Source organism: Rhea pennata, chromosome 3 (assembly GCF_028389875.1).
Source record: "Rhea pennata isolate bPtePen1 chromosome 3, bPtePen1.pri, whole genome shotgun sequence".
In the NCBI taxonomy this organism is placed as follows: Eukaryota; Metazoa; Chordata; class Aves; order Rheiformes; family Rheidae; genus Rhea; species Rhea pennata.
This window is the reverse complement of record NC_084665.1, coordinates 47,301,847-47,326,265: the sequence shown is the minus strand read 5'-3', so window position 1 is coordinate 47,326,265 and position 24,419 is coordinate 47,301,847. Positions and strand designations below refer to the sequence as shown.

The window sequence follows — 24,419 nt, the reverse complement described above, 5'->3', positions numbered from 1 at the left end:
GTGTCTTAAAGCCCAGCCACTGAGACAGTCTGCTTTGTATGCCTAGGCAACATAACACTTGGCACTAACAAGGTATTTCGTGTTTTCATAGCCTGGTGCAAGCATTCATTCTTACTGCAGTGCTGAAATGGATGCTTCTAGGCAAATACATGCAAGGCTTTTTTATACAAATATACCAACACTAAAATCTCGAGAACGGCTCTAAACCGCTCAGTGTTGTGTCTGTCTCACCAACACTTTCATTTGCATGGGGTGGAAGTGTTCAGGTTTAAATCCAGCGTTCAAGGCCTGACACTTTCCCAGCCTGATTTTCGATGTACTACTATATTCATTACACTGAAGGACCTGCAAGTATTTTATGACCAATAATACTCCAGTTTGTGGCATTACCACTCTTTTGCAAACACAAAACTCAAGATGCATAGATGTTTGGCAATTAGATATACACCTTGCCAAGCACATAGGCATGTCAATGTGCGCGTCTACATTCCCGGATTGTAGGCTCTTATCTAACAGGACTGTATGCAAAACAGGATCGTTAGCTGTTGCGATGGCCCCTCAGGATGTCTGAATTTCTTCCTAGCTAGAGCCTGCAGGTCGGACGCGCAATGATTTACTCCACACAAACCTGGGGTAAGACTTGCTGCAGAGCTCAAGTTCCATGTCTTCACCCAAGTTTTGCTCTTCCCTGTTAACTTCCATCCCATCCTCTAAATTAGCACGTGAGCAGTGGCAGTCGCTGCTGCTGTCCCTTCTGCTCCCTTCCTCTATCTCTCTTTGCCTCACAGCAAGTAGCACACGTAGCACGCTCCCAGCCCGGTCCTGCAGCTGGGGACGTGCAGCACTGCAGGGCTTCCATATTGCTTATGACCGGTTAAAAAATTACCTTAGGAGGTGTCCTTCCAACTTTCTCTCCATACTTAACCCAGTCACTGTGCTAGTACATTTCCACACTTCTCTCCTCTGTGCTTTCCAGATTGGGCCAGGCTCAGGAGAAGAAACAAAAAAGTCAGGAACTGGAGGCTCTGTCCTGCCCTCTCTGTTCTTCTCTATCATGATTCTGTGTCTCTGATGGCCTCCTCAGTCCTTCCTGTAGCAGCAGTTGGAAAGACTCTGTGTCACCTGCTCCAAACCTATGGCTGTGTCACGAGGCTCAGCTGGTGCCTGGAGTTTGCTTTTCTGCCGCAACTGGAGCCGTGGCGTTAACTGCTTTCTCATGAACAGAAGCAGTGAGAGGGACGATTCTCACTGCCAGCACTTACACTAAGCCAGATTTGCGGAGAGCAAACATATCGTATTCCCCAGAGGAGTCGACCCACAACCTTTCACAAAAGCATGAAATCTTGAGTTGAAAAAATGGCATTCAAAGCAAAGCCAATAAGCGCGCTTACTAGCCTCCGTCCTTGTCTGAATCTCCCCCTCCGACGACAGACAGGCTCCTCTCAGCACCTTCTCTGCTCCTGGAGGGCTATGTTGGGCTTGCAGGTGGATTTATGGCCTTTCCAAGGGGAGGTCCCTTCCTGAACGTCTCCAATGACACTGCACGAAGCCGCTTTGCACCACGAGCTGGGAGGCTGCAAGCGGTTAGATCAGGCTAGATAGGATCCGAAGAAACTTAACATTGGATTCATAGAAGAGTCTACAGATCAATATACAACCTTTAACCCGACCCAGTGTGTGTGGGCAGCCTGCAGTTACACATTTACTAAGATGGACACCGACTCGTCATTATGCAGAAAAAACTTACTCTAGGACTGGAAAATAACTCAGCCCACTTTATGTCAGAATCAAGAAAATGCACATTTCCTTGTTTGTACCATCAGATTTTGTTGTACTATCAGACCAGATTTTTCTCTTTTGGATAAATTGCCTTTAATCTCTGACTTGCAGCTTGTGAGCTCATGAGTATGTGGGATATTTGTCTCCCATGTAGAGTGAAATGATTAAGTAAATTCTCAATTTCTAGCCTTTCTTTCCTTCTTAACCTATCCAGAACATCAAAAGTTTGTTTGCTTTTCTCTTAAAAACGAAATGTGCTGAAAAAGAAAGGATTAAAGCTAGGTGGACTAGGTCGCCAGATCCGGGTCCCATCCTCCACAGGGAATTTACCCCTCCCAGCCTCGGTTTCTCAGGTCCTAGGACACCCAAATAATATTGTGCACAAGGGATGGGACTCAGAGGTCCCTCTGCGGCTTTTGAAATGCCCCTCCAGCTTTGCCGTGCCGCTTCTCCTCTTTGGGCGATCAAACAGCAAAACCGGACGGGGGCCGGCGCCGCGGCCTGACGGTGAGTCCGGTTCAGCGCCCGCCTTAGCTGCGGGGAGCTCCGAAAGCGCTTCTGAGGGAGGCCCCGTGTGACAGGCCGCCCCGCGCACGGGGCCTGCACCAACGGCCCAGGGTGCTCCAGGTGGTTTCTCCTCCTCCCGCCCGAGCATCCCCGTGCGAGAAGCACCAGAGCAGCCCCCGGGCCCTCGCGCGTAACCTGCAGCCCGAACCGCTTTCGCCGCCGCCGCTTCGCGCCGCGGGGAGGAAGCTGGCTCGGCCCGGCACCGAGCTGGCGGCTTCGGTTTCGGCTTTACGCCGCCTGCCCCGGCGCGGCCCGGGGGGGCCCGCGCGGCTCCCGCCTTGCCCCAGCCCGAAGAAACACGCACCTCCGGAGCCCGCTCCTCGGGCGCGGCGCTCCCTCCGTCCCGCTCCGCTCCGCCCCGGCCCCGCTCTCCCTTTTGTACCCGCGGTTGCATAAGCGGCGCCCCGGCTCCCCCCCGCCGCCGCCGCCCCCATTCCGGCCCAGAGCCGCTCCTCCGCCTCCCCCCGGCCCGTCCGCCACTCGCGCCGGCGGGGCGGACGGCCGAGGACCCCGCCGGCCGACGGGGCCCGCCGCCGACGGAGCTGCAGAGCTCTGCACCTAGCGACACCCCCGTCCGCTACCGGCCTTGAGGACTGCTTTCTCCCAAGGCTAAGAGCACCTTCGCGGAGAAGCAGGCACGAACGTTTATACAGCCTGCGCGTTTAATCTGGTAACCGTAGGCCTGTATTCCCCGTCGATACGCGCAGCCAATTTCTTTTCTCTCTTATCCAAGACGCAGGCACCACAGGGGTGGTAGCAGGGTCTGAAATCTCCCTCTTCGTCTTCGGCAGCACACGGTGACTTCTTCCAGAGCAAATAAGTAGGGAAGAGGGGGTGCAGAGCTCGTGCAGTGTCGAGAGGTTCCTGCACAGAACTAAGCCCCTTTTGCCCTCTCCCGGTGAGAACTGTGGCAAGCTGCCCTAGGCCTGCTTTTATTTATTTATTTATTTACTTGTGCTATCTTTGGTGGGGAAAGGCTGGGCAAAGTAATTTTTAAAACTATTTTAATGTTACTTTGATAAGAAATGGCTTTGTATGACTTCTGCCCTTGTTGGCTGGAAAGACTTTTCCATAAAAGTAGCTAGTGAAGAGGAGGGAAGTAATCAGTTCTTGCCCAATTTTTGTGTAAAGAGGATTGCAAAAAAGCTTTTAAATGATAGAGTTCAAAGTACAAATGATGAAAGAGAGAGATAATCAGGCACCTCCGCTTCTGCAGCAGGTTCTCACGGTGAGGAGTGATGGAAAAATTTCTAAGGGAACAGGCACAAAACCCAAGGACCACGTGCACCCAGCCAAATTCTAGGGTCAAATGTGCAGAGTAAAAGTGAACCAAAGCTGCACTTGGCTTTTCCCTCAGGTGAAGTTACATGGCACATGTCCTGCTAGGCTGGCAACTGGCCGCCACCAAGGTGGAGGTCCCTCTGCCCTGGCCTGTGCGGAGCTGAGCGCTGGCTGGTCACTGACTTTGGTGTGCACTGAGGCCCCGCTCTCGGCTGTTTTCTGAAAACCCAGAAATGTGCTGCTCCTCACAGGGCAGATCAGGGTGACGTTGGAAGGGGGTACGGTCAGCCTCCCACTCTCCCATGTCTCTGGCACAGCGTGGGCTGTGCTGGCTCTGCCACAGCCAGCAGGGTTGATAGAGGCCAGAGGCTGGACTCCTTTTGTAGAAACGTGGCTGGGCACCCAGGTGCTTACAGCACTGTGACCCCCTCCCTCGTACATGGAGAGACTCCTTCAGGCAGAGCCCACAGCTGAGGTGTCATGGCCATGCCAGTCACTCCTGTAGGCATCACCTCCGGCTTTGCTGTAAATAGTCCATGATGGACCATGCTGGTCCTAGCCTGGCTGCCAGCCTTCTTTGCAGAGAAGACAGCAGCAGGGAGAACACAAAGCAAAACCATTTCTGTTGTTTCTTGTGATGCTGTTATTCCTTTTTCCTTTGATTTACCACAGCGGGTACAGGCCTTAGCCAACACAAATCCCCTTGCATAAGACCTGGTACCATCACAGGCACCATCTTGCAGGGCTCATCCCTGAGGATGTCAGATAGACAAGAAAAAGCTGCTAGGCAGCAAGAAGCACTGATGACTTTTACATAAGTTGGAGTTAGTTCAGCAGACTGAGGGGGAGCCGCACTCAAGCACAGGAAGGCACCTTTGGGCCGTATCTCTCTGGACAATCATTTGCTGAGTGATAATCTGGTTTGGTCTCAACAGGGCAAGCGGCAGTGCTTCCAGTATGCAGAGTGTGGAAAGCTTCTCCATGAAAATTTCCCGTCGAGGGAAGCCTTTGCATTGGTCATAGCCTATCTGTGGAGCACATCGAATGACTTATTACCTGCACATGAGCTTATATTAACACTATCTTACTTTGTTTCAGCTTATAATTATGTTTGGTTTGATAAGACTTCTGTTTGCATGGCCTGGGTATACAGATTTCTTTAAATTTTTATAAACTTTTTTTCTTCTCCCAATGGAAGATGCAATTTTTAATAACATTTTAAGAATGATCCAATGCACAGTGAGCATATGGACAAACATGCATGACTGCACATTTTTTACGTGGGCAAAGGACCTCAAAATACGTTAGGGAGCATAACAGTTATCATGGCACTCTATAATAGATTTTGGGTCCTTCACTGAGGCACATGTGGTACCTTTGCAGAGTTAAGAGGCAGTTCTTGCCTGAACAACTTACAGTGCAAGTAGCCAAGACAGAGTGAGTCTGCTCAAAAAGAGAAAACAGACACAAAGAGGCAAAATGATTTGTGCAGAGTAGATTGGTAACATCTCAAGGACAAGAATACATGTTTCTTGACTCAGCCCAGTGTGAATACCTCAGAATAGTCTTTTCTGACAGCTGCAAGGCAAGGAATGGCTATGCCTGTACAGTCTGGTCTCTGGGTCAAAGCAGTGGGGCAAACTATGCTATGAGAGCTGATACTTTTTTTGTGATATTTTCCTGCTGGATGCTTTTGCACTAGGGAGGCATTTTGCACTTTCTCCACATTTCCCAGCTGGTCAGCTGCTGAAGTCTTCAAGCTGTTCCCCCAAGACGAGTGAGGACAGCAGCCTGGCGACTGCTGTCCATGATAGGCCACAATATTCAGTTCCAAAAGGCTCCATCACCAAACATCCCACTCCCTTGAACACTGCAAGGTCACTGCATTTATGTTTAGTGAAGATTTTCTTGCTGAGGATCATCTAAATAACATCTCAAGAGGCTAAACTTTGCTTGCTCTACTAGGATTTTGACACTCTCCCTACAGTTTTTGGTCTTGAGCCAAATTTTTCCCAGGGGACCATGCAAGGTAGTTGTGGTATTCTAGGCTGGAAAAGGCTGCAATCTAGTGAAATTAAAAGCAGAGCCTTAGAAAGATGTTTTGGAAGCTGGGGTATCCCTATGCCTTTGGCAAGAGCAGGTTCCCCTTCATCTTCTCCTCAGCATCCCTCTAGCCACCTCCATCCCTCCTCCTCTGCCCACAGCTGCTTGCCCTTGATGGGCAAGAAGCAGGACTCATATCTTGGCTGCTACTTAGTGCTCTTTGGAGAAGAGTATCTGTGATGGTTTCCCCTTTCACCCTGCCTCACCTGAGGAGCAGCTTTATGTGTGCATGGCTTGTAAAATTCCTCAGTGAGAAACAGACTGGCTCCTCTGTTGCGGTGGTGAAGAGCTTCTTCCAGTCTGAGATGTGCTAGCTGTTGCAAGGCAGCTCCCATGAGAACAGCCAGCAACAGGGGCAATGCTGCAATTTTTGGGGGCAGGCAGAAATCTTTTTCACTGCTCCAAATATAATCTATGATAGAAAAAAAGACAAAAGGTTTTGGAGATCCAAGACAAGGATGTAGCTTTCAGAGCCACTTTAATTTGAAGGATGCATAACTCCCCAGAGCAAAATCGATAGCCCTCTTGGACTCCCTCCCTCTTTTGGATTCTGCTAGAAAGAGGCAAAGACGATAGAAAACAGCTAGACTGAACCAGGCAGCATTACATTAAGGCTGCCCAGGTTGCTACAGCTTGTTTAGTCTCTCTCCTTGGAGCTGCAATGTGCCATGTAGCTGCATCACAGCTTTTCCAGAACTAGCTTCACTAACTCTGTGTGAAAGTAGGAACCCAACTTCCATATGAATGCCTGTGTAGATCTCTTTGAATGTATGAAAGAAGGAAAACTCATTAAAGCCAAGAGCTGACCCGGCACACTGCAGAACTGCATGGATTTCTGTGTCTTCCTCTTTTCTTAGGCAAAGGTGCCTCCCTGTGGAGGGCCTCCGCATCTCAGCTATGCATGTCGTAGCAGCTGTGTTAGCATCAGTATTTGTGGCTATAGGGCCAATAACATTTGGAAATGCAATTGCTTCACTTTACATTATTGAACCAGTAATTCTGAGAGCAAGGGAAGGCAAAGCTTAAATTTTTACCCACCTGTGTAATTTTTTTTTACAGGAAATAAGGAAAGAAAGATTTTGAGGTTTCAAAGGTAAATAGAAAAAAATACTTCCTCTTACAAATCAGAATTTTGTGCACTTTTGTTTTTAGTTGATCATTTTTAAGCAAATACATAAATGTTTGCTGCAGCTTAGGGTCCATTTTATTTTATCTTACTTTATTTTTCTCCCTTTTCAATATTAAGCATAAAGGCATGAAATAACATTTTAGCTTACTGCTTTAGGGGAATAGTAATTTCAACCCAGGATCTTCTTAGAGAGAAAAGAATAAAAATTGCCTCCTGCTTCCAGTCAGGATGCTGAAACACACACTAACAAAAGCCCCTGGAAATTATGAGGTCCCCAAAGAGCTCAGTGAGTGCTCTCGCAACCATTCGCCCAGGGAAATCTGAGTTCCCATAGCGATTTCCTCTGATTTGAGGTTTGAAGGCATTTTGCAACTTGGCTCTTCCCCCACATCAGCACTCAGTGTTTCATAGTCTGAAAAAAAGAATGAAAATAATCTTAAGAGCACCCTTATGTTTGTAAGGTGACCCCTCTTCTAGGTAAACGAATTAATGCAGAAGGGTATAGGTTACTCTGGCAAGATCCTGCAATAGCAGCTCTGAAAGCAGTTCTTGTTTGTCTTGGTAAAGCGTTCGGTTGACTGTCTAATAACAGTACATCTGCTGCCAGCTCAGAGAGTGTTGTAATTACTTACTGAAGCACACAGGAAAGCATGCTCCGTATTTCTTTTTGGGTGCACAGAACAGCCTGACAGGCAATGCTGGGTGGAAAGGACACACACACACACACACACACACACACACACACGCACACACACGCACACACAGCATCCCAAATCAGGGTGACGACTCAGCAGCTGCCTCCACTTGCCCCGGGAGCACCTGGCCCATGCCAGCATGCCATAGCTCAAGGGTCAGCCGCAGGCAGTGTGAACATGGATTGCTTCTAAGACTGACACCTCTCTGAGATCGACACCTCTTCAGGGCAGGACCTTTTGCTATTATGCAATGCAGTGAAAGCAGGCAGGCTGGCTGCGGCCTCCAGCTGTCACCTCTGTGCAAAATGCTACATGATAATGAGCATTCGCTGTAAATTTGGCTTCCTCCTTTGGATGGAATTTTGATACCTTCTGTTTTCTTCAAGATGTTTCTCTTTTTCTTCAGTCAGCTCATGGGTTTTCAAAGGGCACTTTTAAAATCTTTCCTCTTGATTTCCAGTGCCATCTTTCTCATTGTCCTCCAGCATTTTCACAAAGCTGTCCATGACATTTAGTAGGTCAACCTAGTCCTCAGGCCTGGCTTTCAATCCCAGCACAACCCCTAAAGCCCTACATGGCCTTTCTCACTTCCCCTCCCTCTAGCTCACTTCTGCCTCTAGAAATGAGAAAGAGAAGGATGTTCCAACTCCTTTGTAGAGAAACATCAGAGGAAGTTCAAAGTATTACTCTATTGTTGGAATCCCCAAAAAAGTCCACAAAAAATCCAAAAAAGCATCCCAAGCTGCACTCAATTTCATGTGGTCTCAGCTGTTGTTAGTGTTATAAAATGTCCCCAGTTTGCAAAAAGACATGTGCAGGAGCATGGGCAAACTCTGCCAAGAACAGAGCGGAGGGCTGAAAGCCCCTGGGTAAGGTCCCACCCTCGGCGTTGAGCCAAAGTAATGAAAACTGTAAGAAACAGCACTGCTTCATGTGACTGGAACTACAGCATTTGGATTCAAATCAATGTAAAGTTCAGAAGGTGCCAACCAGTATTAAATGAGACTAATCTTAGGACAAACATATCTTATACCACTTCATACAAATTCAGAGGAGGAATGAAGGACAGAGAGCTGCTGAATTTCATGGGCGGACATGAAACCTGAGTACACATAATAGCATGTATCCATAAATCTTTGCAAATACAGGGAGAGATAGAGAGGGACCAGGACAAAAACTATTGATGTCTCCCAAACTCCTGGAGAAAAGGCACAAAATGAAACCAGCTAACTGAGACGATCACTTAGAGAAGGACAGATCACACTGAAGGGATTAGCTAGAAGGCAACAAGTACTGGGGAACCTGGGATCAGTCGGATCAAAGGCTATGGATAAACCCTCCAACGTTAAATTGATAACAGGGCATGAGCTTTAATGACAGCAGGGTTATGAAAGACTTAATCAGGTCGCTGTCATTTGGGTAACCAACTTTAAATCCTGAATGACCAGGGTCTGCCTGATGTTGGTGGAGGAGGAATTACATAAGCGTGACTAAGAAAATCCATGCCAGATGCTGGCAGGTGCAGCCTGAAAGTCAGAGCTGTAGTACGAATCTGAAGTAGGAGGCCAAGGAAAATGGGAATAATAATTTCCCAGATCAGGTCTTTTGCGTTTCTTTATGGCACCTTGAATTACAACTGGTGAGAGAGAGAATAAAAATCCCCCTCAGATAAAAAGCGGCTAAACCCATAGAAAAACAAATCAAACATTTTTTTGCCTTCTCTACAAAAAGAAGATCCAAAAAAGTCTGACCTGATGACGCTGATGATTGATAGAAAAAGATTTGAAAGAAATAACTCCATATGAGCACCACTTGTGTGTCACAAGAACATACTAAGATGCAATAGAGAGAGAAAAGACTCCTAAAAACTCTGGAGAAAAGGAGCAAATACCACTGGGCAAAGGAGAAAGCAGAATCTCCAGACTGCGTTCCCTGGCTGCGCTCAGTGACTCCCAAGCAGTGTATTTAACAAAGCCGTGGGCTCCCCAAGCTGCCTACACCCGCGGGGCAGGCGCTTATCATCGATAGCCAGTAAATTGCATCATTGCACGTATGGTCCTAACCTGGAAGAGTAGGGCCTGCAGGAGCATAAGGCCCCCAAATCCCTGCTGATCGTAGGCAGAGATAGATGTTCCTCAGCAGAGAAGGCACATCAGGGACAAAATGAGTCAGCTATAAGCATGTTTGAGGCTGTCTGCTCTCAGCAAGTTTCACTCACCCAAAACACCTCAGATAGAGCAACCACTTCTTCAGCGCTATATGCATGTGGTGACCCCTTCGCGAGCGGTCACAAGATAAGCGTTGTAGCTACGTGGAAGGGAAATGTCTAGGGGCAACTACTATTGAGCTGTTGTTCACAGTCTCTGTATGTTTTAGAGCCAGAGTTGACGTTAACAGATAAAACTCAGGGTGTTTCAGGAACAAGCATTTAATAATGGTGTCTGGAGAAAAAAACAGTGTTCAGTTTTAAAGGATGTTGCCAGCCTGTGCATCACTCATGATGCTGCTCTGTAGCCTTGAAATCTTGTTAGGTCATGCAGCTCATACAGTGATGTTCACAGACCACAGGAGCCTAGTGGTTTCCAGAGGTGGCCTGTTGGGAATTAATTGCATTTGTTTGCAAAATATTTGCAATAATCATAGACTGGTGTATTAACAGTGCCTCATTGCAAGTAAGTAAGAGGCCTTTGCTATCTTGTCCTCCAAGCAGGCAGTATTTACTCAGCCAGAAGCTACGACATGACTTGCCCTACCCTTGTTGAACAGGGAGTAACCTCATTTATTAATTATTGCATAGGCAGCCTTTAATCTAGGCATCTGCTAGTTTTGGCACTATGCTTTGCACCTTTTTAGTGTTTTCATGCCACAGATTTTTGTATGTAATTAAACTCTGAAAAGTGGGAATTCCCTCATGTGATATACGATCAGCCTCTCTGGGCTGTTGTAGATATGGAGTCTGCAGGTCCAGAATGCTGAACACCTCCTTTCCCTGTCAACACATCAGTCTGGCATGTGGAAATATCCATTGGCCCACACAGAGCGGTAATGGATATGGTACATTCCTGATTTTGCCACTGACTGAATGTGGGACACTGGGCACCATCATCTCCCTGGGCTTCTATTTGCACTTTTCCCCTTTGCCTGCCTTAGCCCCTTAGCTGGAATCCGTTTCACTTGACTACATACATTTAATCGGTGGACTAGCTGAAGCTAGTTCATGAGCCTCTACAAGCAAATGAAAGTCGTGGGCATCTCTAGAGGGACTTCAGGATGAGGACATGATGGATCACTGTCTGGAAGTGCTGGTCTTCTGCACTGCCTGTAGAAAAAGCCTAGGTGAGTAGCTCAGACCGGATGACTCCCTTCTGGAGACTTAAAGTTGGGTCAGGCGAGCCCCATCTTTGGAGCACAAGGCCTGCCTCACACCACACATTTGGACAGCATCCATACACCGGGGCAGTGGGAACCTGCACTGGGCTGGGAGCCCACAGGCTTCTGCAATGGGCGCAGCCATGGGGAATAAACACGGGACTCTCCGCTCCCAGGAAGAACACTTTCCTCACGCACTGCTGTGAAAAAGAGTCAAACAGAGAGGAATTAATGCTGTTTCACCTAATTGCTCTCCATAATTCATCTCTTGGCAGTAGACTCCACTGGTCCATCACAGGGCTGGTTAAAGCAGAGGAGCACTGAGCGGTGTTGGCAGTCAGGACTGTGCTTTGCATTACAGGAGCTGTAATTTGTACCAACACGGTGACATCTTTTGCCTTTCCAGGCATGGAGGAATATCCATGTCCTCCCCACCAGCTACCACCACCCTTACCCCAGGACCGGACCGCCCTCGGCGCAACATCCCTGCCCATTTACACCTCCCCGCTGCCACCTGCTTTCCAGCCCACCTTCAGCCCTGCTGTCCCCCCACGCATATGCAATGCAACCGGAACAACCTGCGAGCCGGCCCCGCTTCTCTGGGGCGCGGGGACTTGGGCGAAGACGCTGAGGCCGTCTCTGGCTCGGCGTGGTGCGGCTCGGGTTTCCCGGCCGGGCGGTGCTCCCGCCAGCGCAGCGCCCATCCCCATCCCCGGGGGAGGACCGGGTGCCACCCGGCCGCTCCCGGCCCTGGCCACTCCGCTTCCCTGTTTGCTTTCAGGGTGGGTTTTTCTTTTTTTTCCCCTCCGTCTCCCGAAGTGGAGCAGCCGGGCAGGGCTGGCACCGCCACTCCGGCGGCTGCGACGGAGGAGCGATCCCGCACGCCGCTCTCTCCGCACGGGCAAGCCCAGCCATGCCCTACCCATACCGGGAGGCGAAGCCGCGGCGCCCGGCGCTGCCGCGGGACGCGCGGGACACCCACAGCTCGGGGCAAGGCTACGAGGCGCTGCGGCAGGAGTGCCGGCGCCGCGGGGTGCTCTTCGAGGACCCCGACTTCCCCGCCACTGACGCGTCGCTCTTCTTCAGCGAGAAGCCACCCGTCCCCTTCATCTGGAAGAGGCCCGGGGTGAGTACGCCGCTTCCCAAAGGATCTGATACAGGTTTTCTGCTCTTTTCTTGTTACATAGACATGCTTTACGTACATACACGTATGTACCAACAACTTCTCATCAGTTTTCTCTTGGGCCTAAGAGCCGAAAAACAGCAAAGTTAGGATGGAAATAAGCGGACATACAAGGGATTTAGGGTAAAATGTATTATGAATACGTTATAAACATTTAAAACCCAAGTGCCGTTAATGGGGAAAGATTGTAACTAAAGTTAAATGTAAAAAAGCCCAACAAAAACAACAACAAAATATTTGAAGTATGAAAGTCTCATGCTTCCTTGCTTGCCTACATCATGAAATGCGCTGAGAGAGTGCAGACATGCCAAGGTTACTGAGCCGTTCAGCAGCAGCCACGGGCTTGACGAGTGCCTTCTAATGCATCTTGCGTAACAGTCATTAATAACACCATGGCAGCCTGGAGTTTCACTAATCATATGCTCTTTGATCACAAATCCAACATCACTCTAGGTTCCTTCTCCCCATTAACTCCGCATCTAATAGCCACAAAAGATTTGCTGCTAAGTTTCATTTCCTTCTTAATGATTAAGACGTTTATTCTCTTTTTCTTCATGATCTAAAAGCTTCTCCTGCAATAGAAAACTTTTCTTTACCAATAACAATGAGAGGAGAAGAGCAAAAATCAGCTTAAAAATGGCTTTAAAATTTGGCTAAGTCTGTAGGACTTAGGCCTTAGTGTCTGATCATTAACGTAGTGCCATTACAGAGCAGAGCTGAAGTTACTACTGCTGGAGAGATTTCAGCTGAGGAAACAGGAGACAGCCCCACACCGCACGTGCCAGCGGCAGCAAGCCCAGTCCTCAGGGTGCCTGCCCTGGCTTTCCACCTCTTTCCCCTCTCCGCTTCCCCTCTGCAAGGACGGGCCTCTCCACCAGCACTGCCACCGCTGCTTTTGCCTCCCGGGCTGGGATGCTGCCGGCAGGATGTGGCGGTGCAGCCATCCTGCAGCCCAAAGTGCAAGTGCCTGTGCCGCCAGGCCGGGAAGAACGGCTTTCCTGTGGCCAAACGCTAGGCGCTGGTCTGGCATTTTTCCCAGCCGGGGGTTCACGAGTGTTGAACTTGGCTCCAAGATGTGACCGGCAGCAGCTGAGGGCTCCCATGTTACTGCCTGTGGTACCCGGGGCAGTGGTTTGTCTGGTGTACTTGTTGCTTCCTCCTTTGGGACCTTTGTAAGCTGAACTGGGAATATTTCCAGGAAGAAAAATTACCTGAAGTGGGATGTGCCTTTAGGCTCCAATTTCCGCTGTAAAAAGATGAAATTTTGTGAGCAGCACAGCAAGAAATACAGCTCAGGGGAGGCTGGGAGGATGTGTAAGGACAAGGTTTGAGTTACGCTCTCCGCCGGCTCCTCAGCATTTAAGCTGAATCAGCTTCATCTCTAATATCCTTTAGGATCTGCAGTAAAATAGAGGCTCTGTAACACCATTTTGAACTGATAGGTTTTACCTTGCAAGTGGGATATAGGCCTGGAGCGCGTGCTGGATTGGGTGCCATGGCTCAGCTGGCAAAGCCGCGGTAGCTGCAGGTGTGATCACAAGCTCTTCGTGTATGTGTGCGTGTGTTCAAACTGCTTTTCGCAGTGACTGATTTTTGTCACTTCTCCTACCAGTATTTTATGGTAGCCTGGATGAAGAATAGCACAATGAATACAGGTAGTTACGGGACCAAATAATATTTCTCCAAAGATTAAGACCCAGTAAGAGTTTAATCTTTTGTAATGAGGGTAGAGGGGGCTTTCTTGATAGTTTAAAATGTGTATATCTGCATGAATACATGTATGCGTACAGCGTGAACAAGACCCTCAGCTAACACTACTCTCTAGATCTCCCAGTGCAATCAGTGAGCTACACTGACTGGCACCTGGTGAATATCTCTGCATAAATCTGAAGTGCTCTAGGATTCAGGAAGATACTTAGTAATTTTGTTTTGCTGTCCTTTTTTATTATAAATGAAACCTTTAAAATAGATCTTAAAATATAATTTTTGCTTTTTTTTCCCCTCTCCTCTCATCTCCTCTTGTCTCCTCTCTTCTTTCTGCTTAATTTATATCTAAATTAAACTGCTGGGATAGCCAGTATATCTACCACTTATTTCTAATAGTTACAGTGCCTAAGAAAGTCAGAGATATGTCAGCTGAAGAACGAAAAATGAAAAAGAATGAAATGAAAAGAATGAAAAATGGAAAAGAAAGAAAAATAAACAAACAACCAAAAAGAAAGACAGATGTAAGATTAATGTCAAGTGAATCCACAGTGTAAAGAAGGAACTGAGGAGGAGTTTCTCCTGACTAGAACAGCCACTGACAGTCGGTGTGATAGGATCTGTATGCTGCAGTCAGGTAGAGAAATCTAGTCACAAAAAATAATGTCACTTAAACAGCCTCCTCCTCAGCCTTTCTTAGGACTCCATGTACCTCCTCTGCAAATGTGTGTCAGAGATTCAGGAGATGTAATTTGTTTTCCTTTGAGTCAAAAGAAACATAGCTTCAGTGCAGTAGTAGGAGAGTATAGGTCACCTCCTTTCGTCTCTCTCATATTACACCTTCCTGCTCCTAGGCAATTTCTTTGTGCAAGCAGATCCTTGAATTACTGTATTGTATGTGTGAATGCAAAATTTAGTTCTGGGTTTTGTCCCTTAACATACTGAAAATACTGATGCACGTAATTATACCATACAGTCTGAAAATCTCTTTAATATTATTTTTGCCATATACATTCAAAAACCATAGAGCTTGGTCTTCTTTTGCGTATCAGAGAACACGGAACAGGTGTTCAAAACCTTTTAAATTCCTTTTTATTGAATTTTGTTTATTATTGTTTGCTTTAGACATAGGAGATTGAAAGTACTTCTCCATATGTCAGCTGTGGAGCTGTGTAATATGCTCTTTCCCAGATCTCTGGAGGAAGAAGAGGGAGAGGAGATGAGCTATGTTGACCTGAGGCCGTATTCCCAGAGGAAGTCTCGGTGCTCCCGTGTTTCTATGTTCTCTCAGTGAGGAAAACAGAGCCGAGGCTTTAATTTGAATGCAAAACCAGGCTCCAGATGCAGCATCCAAAGGGCAAAGCCATGAACAAATTTGGCATCTTCTGGTGCCTGAATCCTTCATCTCAGCGAGTGAGAGCCACTGCTGTGAACCGCTGCCGCCTGCTTGCAGCTTGCAGCTCGCAGCTGGCTGCTGTTGGCAGCAAGAAGGGTGCTTTTAGTGTGCCACCGCACAGGGAAGAAACCAAAGGCTCCCATTCGATACAATAAATGCTTGAAGCAGCAACGTGACCTTCTTCATCCACCCTGGAGGGGCCACCACTTTTCTGCCTCTCCTTTCCCAGGGATCAGGCTGACTTTTGGGTTTTTACTGGTTTAATGGGCAGTCAGGAATGTTGCTCTGCAAAAAGGGAAATGGGCTCAACTGCCCGTAAAGGTGGTCGGGTATCTAACGCTGAAAGCAGCGGGTGTTAGTGCCCATGCTGCACCGCGGGCCAGGGGCGAGGGCCTTGCTGAAGCCACAAGCGGGGCTAAGGCTGGTCTGGGCTCAGTGAGCCCCATCGGAAGGGCGAGCACAGCTAACTCACAAACCTGCAGGCACGGGGGCATCAACTTCGGCAGGGCGCACGTGGGCAGCAGGTCAGGTTTGGAGAGCAGATATGCACAGGGCTGGCGTAGCCAAAGCAGCTAGCTGCAGGGCACATGCTGCTCCCTAGGAGCCGGCCGGCTGCAAGGACGACGTGGACCTGGCAGCCTGCTAGCAAACCCTCGCCGCGCTGAGTAAGTTACGGTCAAGTCCTTGTTAGTGCAAAGACTTTTCATCTCGTTCCTTGCTAACAAACAGAGCTGTTTGGTCCGATGGAGGGACATTTTTAAAAAGAGAGCATTGGGAGCAGTGGTCCCAGGATAGTGCCAGACTTGGAGGGCTAGTGGATGCTCAAATTGGGCTGCCCTCAGGGCACATAGAAAGTCTGGGTGAATATTACTGAACTGGCTTCAAAAAAATTTACAGTTGATGGGCTTAGCTTTCCTTGGAGCTTCTTGGGAACGGCTATATACAGTGCTTGCCATGAGATTTATGTTCCCCAGGAGCTAAAATAAGGCATGTTATTAAAGCTCGGCTACTTTATCAGCTGCTGTTAGATTTATGTCTGAGAGCAGTGAGCTGTGTTTTTTATTGTTCATGTGCAGTCTACACATAACTGAGTGTATTTACCAAGCAGGCGGGCCAGGTAACGTGGAGGTGCTGTTTGGTTTCCCTTTGCTCAGTGCAGTGGGGACATGGGGTGCTGCAGTGCCTCCCCCTTGGCACGCCTGGGATGATGCGGCTAGGGCACAACCTCACCGCCACTTCCTTTCCACCTCCTTTCCCCTTACACATATGTACATTCACAGGCACACACACACCTACGTAGATAGATAGATGTGTGTGTTGGGGGAGGGATTGCAATGGGGACAACAGGTAGTGAGTTCCTTAGGACTCCTGCCTGTAGGTGATACCTCACTTGTCCCTTTTCTCAATGGGACATGCTCTACAGTTGGGCTAATAGAGAGACGTTTGCCAGATATATCCTATCTGGATAAACTCCTGTGCAAAGTGATATTGCCCAGGTCATTTCCATCCTTGTCACACCACTCTAGCAAAGATGCAATAGAAATTTAGACCTGCTATTGCTACAGGTTTTATAGGAGAGCCCCTAAACAACAGTGTTGACAAGGATCTGCAGATTTTTTTCTAGAAGACCAGGTCGCCTACTGCATGTCTCAAATATATAATTCGGAGAGGATTCAGGGCAGCCTGAGCTCCCCTTTGAGCAGTACTGTGGGCACTGAGTGAAGGACATCCAAAGCAGAGAGCTTAAATTAACATGAGGCTCCTCTGTGAGTCAAGCAGGGAACGGTGCTTCAGGCACCTTCAGCAGTGGTTTGCAAATGTACCCATCTCTCCTTCTGCTTGTCCTGGCCACAAGATGGTCTTTAACTGCTCAGCCCTCCTGAAGACTTTCAGCTGTTTGGAGGAATGCTGCCCCATTCAGCTCAAGCTACCCAGCGGAGGAGTGACTTCCCTGGGACAAGTTCACCCATGAACAGGAAGGAGCAGGTGTGGCAAGTGTGCTCGTGTAAACAGGGAGTGACTGACTTGGCATGGTTTGCTGTGATGCTGGTCATCTCTTCTCATGTATGGCCGCTTCATGGAAGGTGGATGGTTACTACAAAATGTAGTAGGCATGAGGAAAACAAGAAGCTGATGTTTCTTGTCCTGGCTCACTGGAAATTGCTTGTGCTTTATCCCTCCTGGAGTGAGGCACCGCATCATCTATGCGTGCTGCTACTGCTCTAAAGCATCTCTGGTCATCCAAAAAAACCTTTTTGTTTAAAGATTTTAAACAGTCATGGTGACCCTTTGCAAATACTGTGTAGTATGTATTTAGTAGCTTTGCTGCATCCTCAAGCATGACATCTCCAAACAGCCACCCTGTTTGTATGGTGGAGACACTGCCCGCCTTGCTACCAATATTAGCCTATTGCCATCTGCAAAATCGTGGCAAAACAGTGTATGTTCACTCATGCCAAAATTTCAGGCTGCTTCATTTGCTTTGGAGTATGACCAGGCTATGCTGGCCAGCACGAGACTTGAAGCACCTAAAGAGCATTGGTGGATCATGAGGGGAACAAAGTATCCAGGGATAAAACATGATTGAAAACAGTTCTGGTTTATCTGGGACAGTGTCACAGCTTCAACAGAGGACAGTAGCAGGTTTGTCAGGAATCAGCACAGGAAACTAAGTAAGACTATCAATAGCTTACCCCAATGGCCTAATAAAATTAAGTAAAATAAACCAAAAATAATCCAATTTTTTCTAGGCAATCACAGTGGTGGGAAGATGGAATAGGCTCAGGCATTCCTTTTTTCTCTGTTTAATTTCCTTTCTTTTTTTTCCCAAATAAACCTCTAAGAAGCTTCTGCTGCTTACATAAAGCAGCTTTATGCAGTAGCATCTGCCATAGAGTATCAGGGCCGACTGATTAAATAAAGGCATACTCCTCTAGCAACATATTGGATGGCCTTCTCCTCATTTTTCTATTGAGTTCAATCTATTAAATTCAATTTATAGTCCATAGGAAAGGGGAGAAGAGAGCCACATTTAGTGGTTTACCAATGTAATTTTTCTATCTAGCTGTGGTACTTGCAATTGAATCAGAAGTCAGATGAACGCTCATAAAATAGCATTAATGCCACCATGATCATATATCTCAGTCCCTCTGATCTCTGAGCACACAAGGGTGGGTAGTGTCAACTCCTACTAAAAACCAACTTGACCCTGTAAAACAAACAAGGCTGGAGTTGGCCTTTTTTGTTTGCTTGTTTGAGGAGGAAATAGTCTCATGGTTGTCAGCCACTGTATGTTCTATGCATTACACACAGGTAAATAAAAGGTTTAAGACTTTATTTAAAGAAAAATTGCCAGTTTTAGCTTTTACAGGTTGTGCAGAAAAACAAAAATCCATTAGCCAGGGTTGTATCCTAATTTCAAGATTCTGGACCAGGATGTGCTAGGGTATTTTAACAATTTCCTGGAGGTGAATAGAAGGTGTCAGCCTTTCATTAGCAGCCAGCTAATTGGGAAAAAAAAGTGAGGCTGGCTGATTCTTTGGTTGCTCTGCACTCTAATGAGTTGGCAAGGGTTCCCCAGCTCATTTTCATGGTGGCTACACTGCGGTAGGATAATGTATTTCATGTGGCCCACACAGTGCTGCGCATCTGGGCTCAGAGTGACTGCGAAGTGTTCCCTGACATATTTTAAATCATCTCTGTGTCTCTCTTACTCTCCCAGGACATTGTCAAAGATCCCAAGTTTATCCTTGGAGGAGCCACAAGAACTGACATCTGTCAAGGGGATCTCGGTGAGTGAACCTCCTGGCGGAGGCGTTGGTGCCTACCCCGGTGCTGAGCAGCAAGAATATGCTCACAGGCGAGGAGGGGATGCTGTCTCATTTGGGCTGGTAGTAGCGGTGAAGCAGGAGGTACCCTTGAACTCACCTTAACCACATCTTCCCCCTGGGTGACACCTCCCACCTGTGCCAGGGATCATACCGGGGCAGCAGGAGCCAAGGTCGATGAAGGATCCCTGCATGCAGGTGCTGTGAGACCAAGGGAGCCCTACGTCCACCAGGGCCTCCAAACTGCAGTTGGTCTGTCCTGGCCGTGCAGGGCAGGGACATCTCACCTGGGGAGCACAGACCCTCGTTTGGATTTCAACAGGGGTGGCAGCTGACTGAGATAACATTTCTTCTGGCCCTTGAACCACCTTTTTTTCCCCTTGAAGGAAAAAAAACTTCCTTCTTCTCAATTCACAGGTGACTGCTGGCTGTTAGCAGCCATCGCTTCTCTCACACTGAATGAAAAAACATTAGCAAGGGTGGTGCCACCAAATCAAAATTTTGGGCCAGATTATGCTGGAATATTTCACTTTCAGGTAAGATGAACATCTAAAACATTTCACATTTTGAGGGGGCCTCCCAACTCCACTTACGATGTAAGGCCTTAAAGATAAATCAGGAGTTGGACTGGGGTCTGTAATGTGCATGTGCGATGTAAAGATGGCTTGAATCATAAGGTGACCAGCTGTCATCGACCACATGGGTGACATTATCCAAATCAGGACCTACAATACAGCTGTACACTTGTAATCTTAGTCATTTACTTAAAAGTGAAAAATTTTTACAAATTACACTTCCTTCAGAACAGCCTCACACAGTGTAAGGGGAACTGATGGCTGACATATGCCTTCTAAGCAAGCCTGCGACTGTAATTAACTGATAATTAAAAGCACTCAGTCATCAGTGTGCTAGCTTCAGGAAATGACATGCTGTCAGCCAACTCATGCTCCCTCCCTTCTAAATAGTTTTGGCAGCACAATGAGTGGCTGGATGTCGTGGTTGACGATCGATTACCCACCTTCAAAGGCCGCTTGGTTTTCCTGCACTCAGCTGAACACAATGAATTTTGGAGTGCCTTACTAGAGAAAGCCTATGCCAAGTAAGTCTGGTGTACCACCTTGTACATACATTATTCATAATTCAAGTTAGTAGCTTCTATCTAGTGGAATTTTTTGTATTTGCATTTGCGTTTGCATTTGCTGCCTTTCTGATCTTCTCCTGCGAGTTGGTCCAACTTCAGTGTATCACTAGGCACAACTAGTTGACTACAATAGGAGGTGGATCAAAGCCTGAAATTTGGCCTTTATGCCTCCACGGAGACCTCAAATGATGGTTCTGGCTAACTCTTAATTTTTAACTGATTTGGTAAGGTAGCAAGCCAGTGTTACAGTAATGATATCCCATCTTTGCCAGCCTAACAACTGGCATTAATGAAAGAAACCCCCAGGCTTAAGAGTTACAGAGGAATGAATGAATTAAAAATGGAATTAACACGGAAAGCAGAGTGATTCCAGCACTTCTCACATACATCCTGGGTATATTCTGGAGTACTTCTGTTGATTTCAGTGATATTGCTGTGATTTTATGCCCACATGAGAAAGCACTCACTATGCTTGAGCACAGTTATCCTCAAAAGCTTCAGAAGCAAGTCTCACGGCGAGCATGTGTTTTCCAGGCTGAACGGCAGCTACGAGGCCCTGAAAGGAGGCAGCACAATAGAAGCCATGGAAGATTTCACTGGAGGAGTAGGAGAAATGTATGAGGTTAAAAGGGCTCCTGATAATTTCTATGAAATCCTAGAGAAAGCTCTGAAAAGATGTTCAATGGTGGGCTGCTCTATCGATGTAAGTAAGAAATGGGGGCTGCTTTACTCTCAGTCCGGTTTGTGGTTTCTGTGTAAAAGAAAAAATATTTTTTCAAAGGCTGGCTAAATTAATGACAACTAGATGGACATGCACTAAACTATGCAAATAATAGGTGTGAACTGATAGATATATAATACAATTTTTCAAAACAATTCTATGAACAATTTTATAAACAATTGTTTATAAACAATTTTTCAAAAGAAAATAAAATAATCACATCTCAGTATGTGATGGCCACACTATTTAAGGCAATAATGATGCTACTGTGAGCACCTGGGGAAAGTGAACTTTATTTCTTGGCTTACTTGCTTACTCTGAGTCAGCATTAAAGTTGGCCATAACCTTGTGAGGATTTACTAGCTCCAGAGACAACAAAATTAATCTTCTTCTGGCCTGAATTCTCTAACAACACCTATAGGGACTTGGGGGATACAACACATTCTTCAGGATCAGTATGCTCACTTGGAAACAGTGACTGGGGCTTAGGGTGCATCCTATTTATCCTTCCAGAGACTGGTATCTCCCATTTTCCTATAGAAGAGGTTCTTGGTGGGTAGCAGCCGCATAGATGTCTTTACACCATCGTGTCCAGAAGTGTGAGAAACTACTCATGTGCCTTAGACTTTCTGTGAAAGAAGTCATCAGGACATCTGATGTCATCAAGGGAGAAAGTCCCATTATTGTTCCCAATACGGGAAACTGCTGTTTGGAAACAACAATGTGCCAGATTTCTTCACTAGAAAGAGCAACCAGAGAAAAGAAGTTTCAAGGCAAAGAAAAAATCCCATTGAGCACAAAATGTTTCATATCCCTTTTGGGCAAAGGAAGTGTGCCGACTAGGGGAGAAAGAGGGAGGCTTTCATTTGCTCTGGCCAGTAGCCAAATCATTCCATTTGCCTCGGCTGAGGAAGACCTGTTGACTCAAATCTGCTGTCTGCTCGATTGTGAGCAAAGCTTCTCCACAAGCTCTCTCTTTGCTTGAGACTGTACCTTCAGCTCTAGGGTTCAGTGTTTTCTGAAATTAGTTTCCCTCTCTCTCCTGATGGAGCTTTCTGGCTTGCAAGGACTGTTTAAATATTCATTGAGCTAGAGAGGGAGCATGATACTCAGCTGGCTGATAGGACACTTCAGTTCAATCACTGCTCCCTCAAGTGCCTCTTTGCATGAAATGAGACCATATCAACTTCTGACCTCAGTCTGAGAGCACTTTTTCCCATCCCCTACCCAATACAAACTGCATTTGAACAAAAGCTTGGAGTGATGTCCTGGAAACCTGAATGATGTTGATTCAAAACCACAGAGGCAGAGAAGGGATTTGAGCCTGGATCTTCCACCTGATAGGTTAAATTCACACAAGTTTTGCATAAGCTGAAGCCTTACTTTGTCCACGAGTAAAAGATGTGCCAAAAAAAAAAAGTCTTCCCAGCTCTAGGGAATTCAGTTTTGTCAAAGGACACCATTGCACCATCGATGTCTGCAGCAAGCAGACAGAGGGTTTCTCTATTCACAGTACTGGCTAGCCACTGACCTCCTTCCTGGTGCCTTGAAGAGACCAAGTGGCACCATTTGGAGTCTCCTCCCGAAGAAATACATTCATATTTTTCTTTCATATTTTAGACCAGCAGTGCTGCCGAGTCAGAAGCCAAAACCCCCTTTGGGCTTATAAAGGGCCATGCTTACTCCGTGACTGGCATCGACGAGGTACGTCCCCACTGTCCCGTGTCACCAGGAGAGGCCTGGGCAAAGACAAGGGAGAGACCCCCTTATCTCAGGGGGATGGGAGGTGACATCCCAGGGTATCACGTCTCAGCAGGCCACAGCACAGGCCTCAGCTCCCCAGAGGACTGCGTGTGCAGCAGCTCCTCCGGCCTGCGGCCAGAGCTGGGAGCTGGAGCCAGTGTGATGGAGCGTGTATCTGCTTCCCCTTGTGCAGAAGGCACCAGCCCAGCTCCTGCTGAGCGGTTCTCTGTCTTAGGGGGAGTCATCCTGCTCCAAATTGCCTTCCATCCTTCCCTCTCTCATCTCCTCCATATAGCAGCACATCTTTTGCCGAACTGTTATGCAGCCTGTGCACACTGGAGAAGACTTGCTCCTCAGCTAGTGACACTCACGTTTTCCTTATTTCCTCTTTCCGCAGGTGACCTATCGGGGCCGGAAAGTGCAGCTCATAAGAATAAGGAATCCCTGGGGCCAGGTGGAGTGGAACGGCCCATGGAGTGACAAGTACGTGCTGTCTACCATACACGCTTGCCTGGCAGTGAGCTCATACTGCAAAGGCTAAAACCAGGCTGCTGGCCTGCATCTAGTTTTCTGCAGCCAGTGCTATTTTCCAGAAAATTAAATGAAGAGCTTGCACATGCTTAACAGTGTTACTGCCATCCTAACACGTCACCCTCAACATTTTCAAGGCAGCTCAGGAAAAGAGACACTGTCAAGGCGGTTTACTCCCTCAAATGTAGAATTAGCAAAAATCAAGTATTAACATAAACAGGAAAAAAATATTTCCAAGACATCCCTCACTGGGAAAATACACATTTGGAGGGCTTTTTGGTTTATCTTTTGCAACTCTTTCACCACAGTACATGTAATACAACATCCATACATTGTCCTACTGCAGGTAAGCTGGAAATTGATGCTGTATTAGCCCTTCTGAGTAGCTTATGAGCCTCTAGTTGTATTTGCTCTGCTCTGAGTTTCTAGACATATCACTTAGTTCTTGCAGGTTGTAGATGACTATTATATGAGCCCATATCTCTACATGGCACCCTCCAAAGTTGTGGAAAGATGCAAAAATAAAATAGGATTGGTCTGAAAACCGATCTGTTTTTACCACCACAGCTAAATGAAATATAAACAATACCAAAAAAATGTATCTAGTTAAAAGCCATACTATATTTTCCCCTCAAATATTTTTTCTATGTATTTTTTCATATATACATAGCCTTGTCTTCTTTCACTTGCTTCTTATGTGTTTTTCTTGATTAACACAGATGTAGAGGAGAGCAGCTGTAACCTGAATGGCTCTTTGAAACTGCTGAGACATCTGGTCATCCATAGCACTCCTTTGAATGTCCCTTTCCTTGGCATGATTCATAAATAAATATTTCTGAGTCAGCTGTGATACTTAGTTATGTTAAAGAAGAAAAATGAGGATAATTGGCATATATAATTAGTGATGATCTCCAAAAATGGGGAGGTTAAGATCAGAACAGTCATCCAGCAATTTAGGCTGTTCATCTGAAGTACTGTATCTGCAAAGTGGTGCTCTGACTCTGTACGTGGGAGGCTTTCTGGAGCTCAAGGTGCCAGCACAAAGCTCTGTTACAGCAGAGCAGCTTCCAGGTAAATACAGGAATCTGTATTAACATCTTGTGATGATTGCTGGAATTAAAAACTTCACACAAGGTGCCAGGTATTCCATACTTTTTCATATCAGATTGGAAATTCAGTAGCTTCATTTCCCATTTTTTTTCAAAAAGCCATCACAGAGTTTTTGTTTCTTGTCAGCCCAGCTATGGCTG

The 24,419-nt window shown here is 46.9% G+C and overlaps 1 protein-coding gene across 3 annotated transcripts in view; it reads left to right on the top strand.

The window, feature by feature from the left end:
* The first annotated feature begins 11,836 nt into the window (after nucleotides 1-11,836).
* CAPN9 (calpain 9) overlaps nucleotides 11,837-24,419 on the top strand; it is a 29,630-nt gene continuing 17,047 nt past the window's right edge. For 2 of the 3 annotated variants that reach the window (XM_062573673.1, XM_062573672.1), the window contains exons 1-7: nucleotides 11,837-12,049; nucleotides 18,928-18,997; nucleotides 19,451-19,569; nucleotides 19,999-20,132; nucleotides 20,709-20,877; nucleotides 22,516-22,599; nucleotides 23,036-23,121. In XM_062573673.1, the coding sequence (XP_062429657.1) occupies nucleotides 11,837-12,049; nucleotides 18,928-18,997; nucleotides 19,451-19,569; nucleotides 19,999-20,132; nucleotides 20,709-20,877; nucleotides 22,516-22,599; nucleotides 23,036-23,121 (875 nt within the window). The remainder of the gene's footprint in view (nucleotides 12,050-18,927; nucleotides 18,998-19,450; nucleotides 19,570-19,998; nucleotides 20,133-20,708; nucleotides 20,878-22,515; nucleotides 22,600-23,035; nucleotides 23,122-24,419) is intronic. The other variant, XM_062573674.1, reaches the window with a different exon arrangement.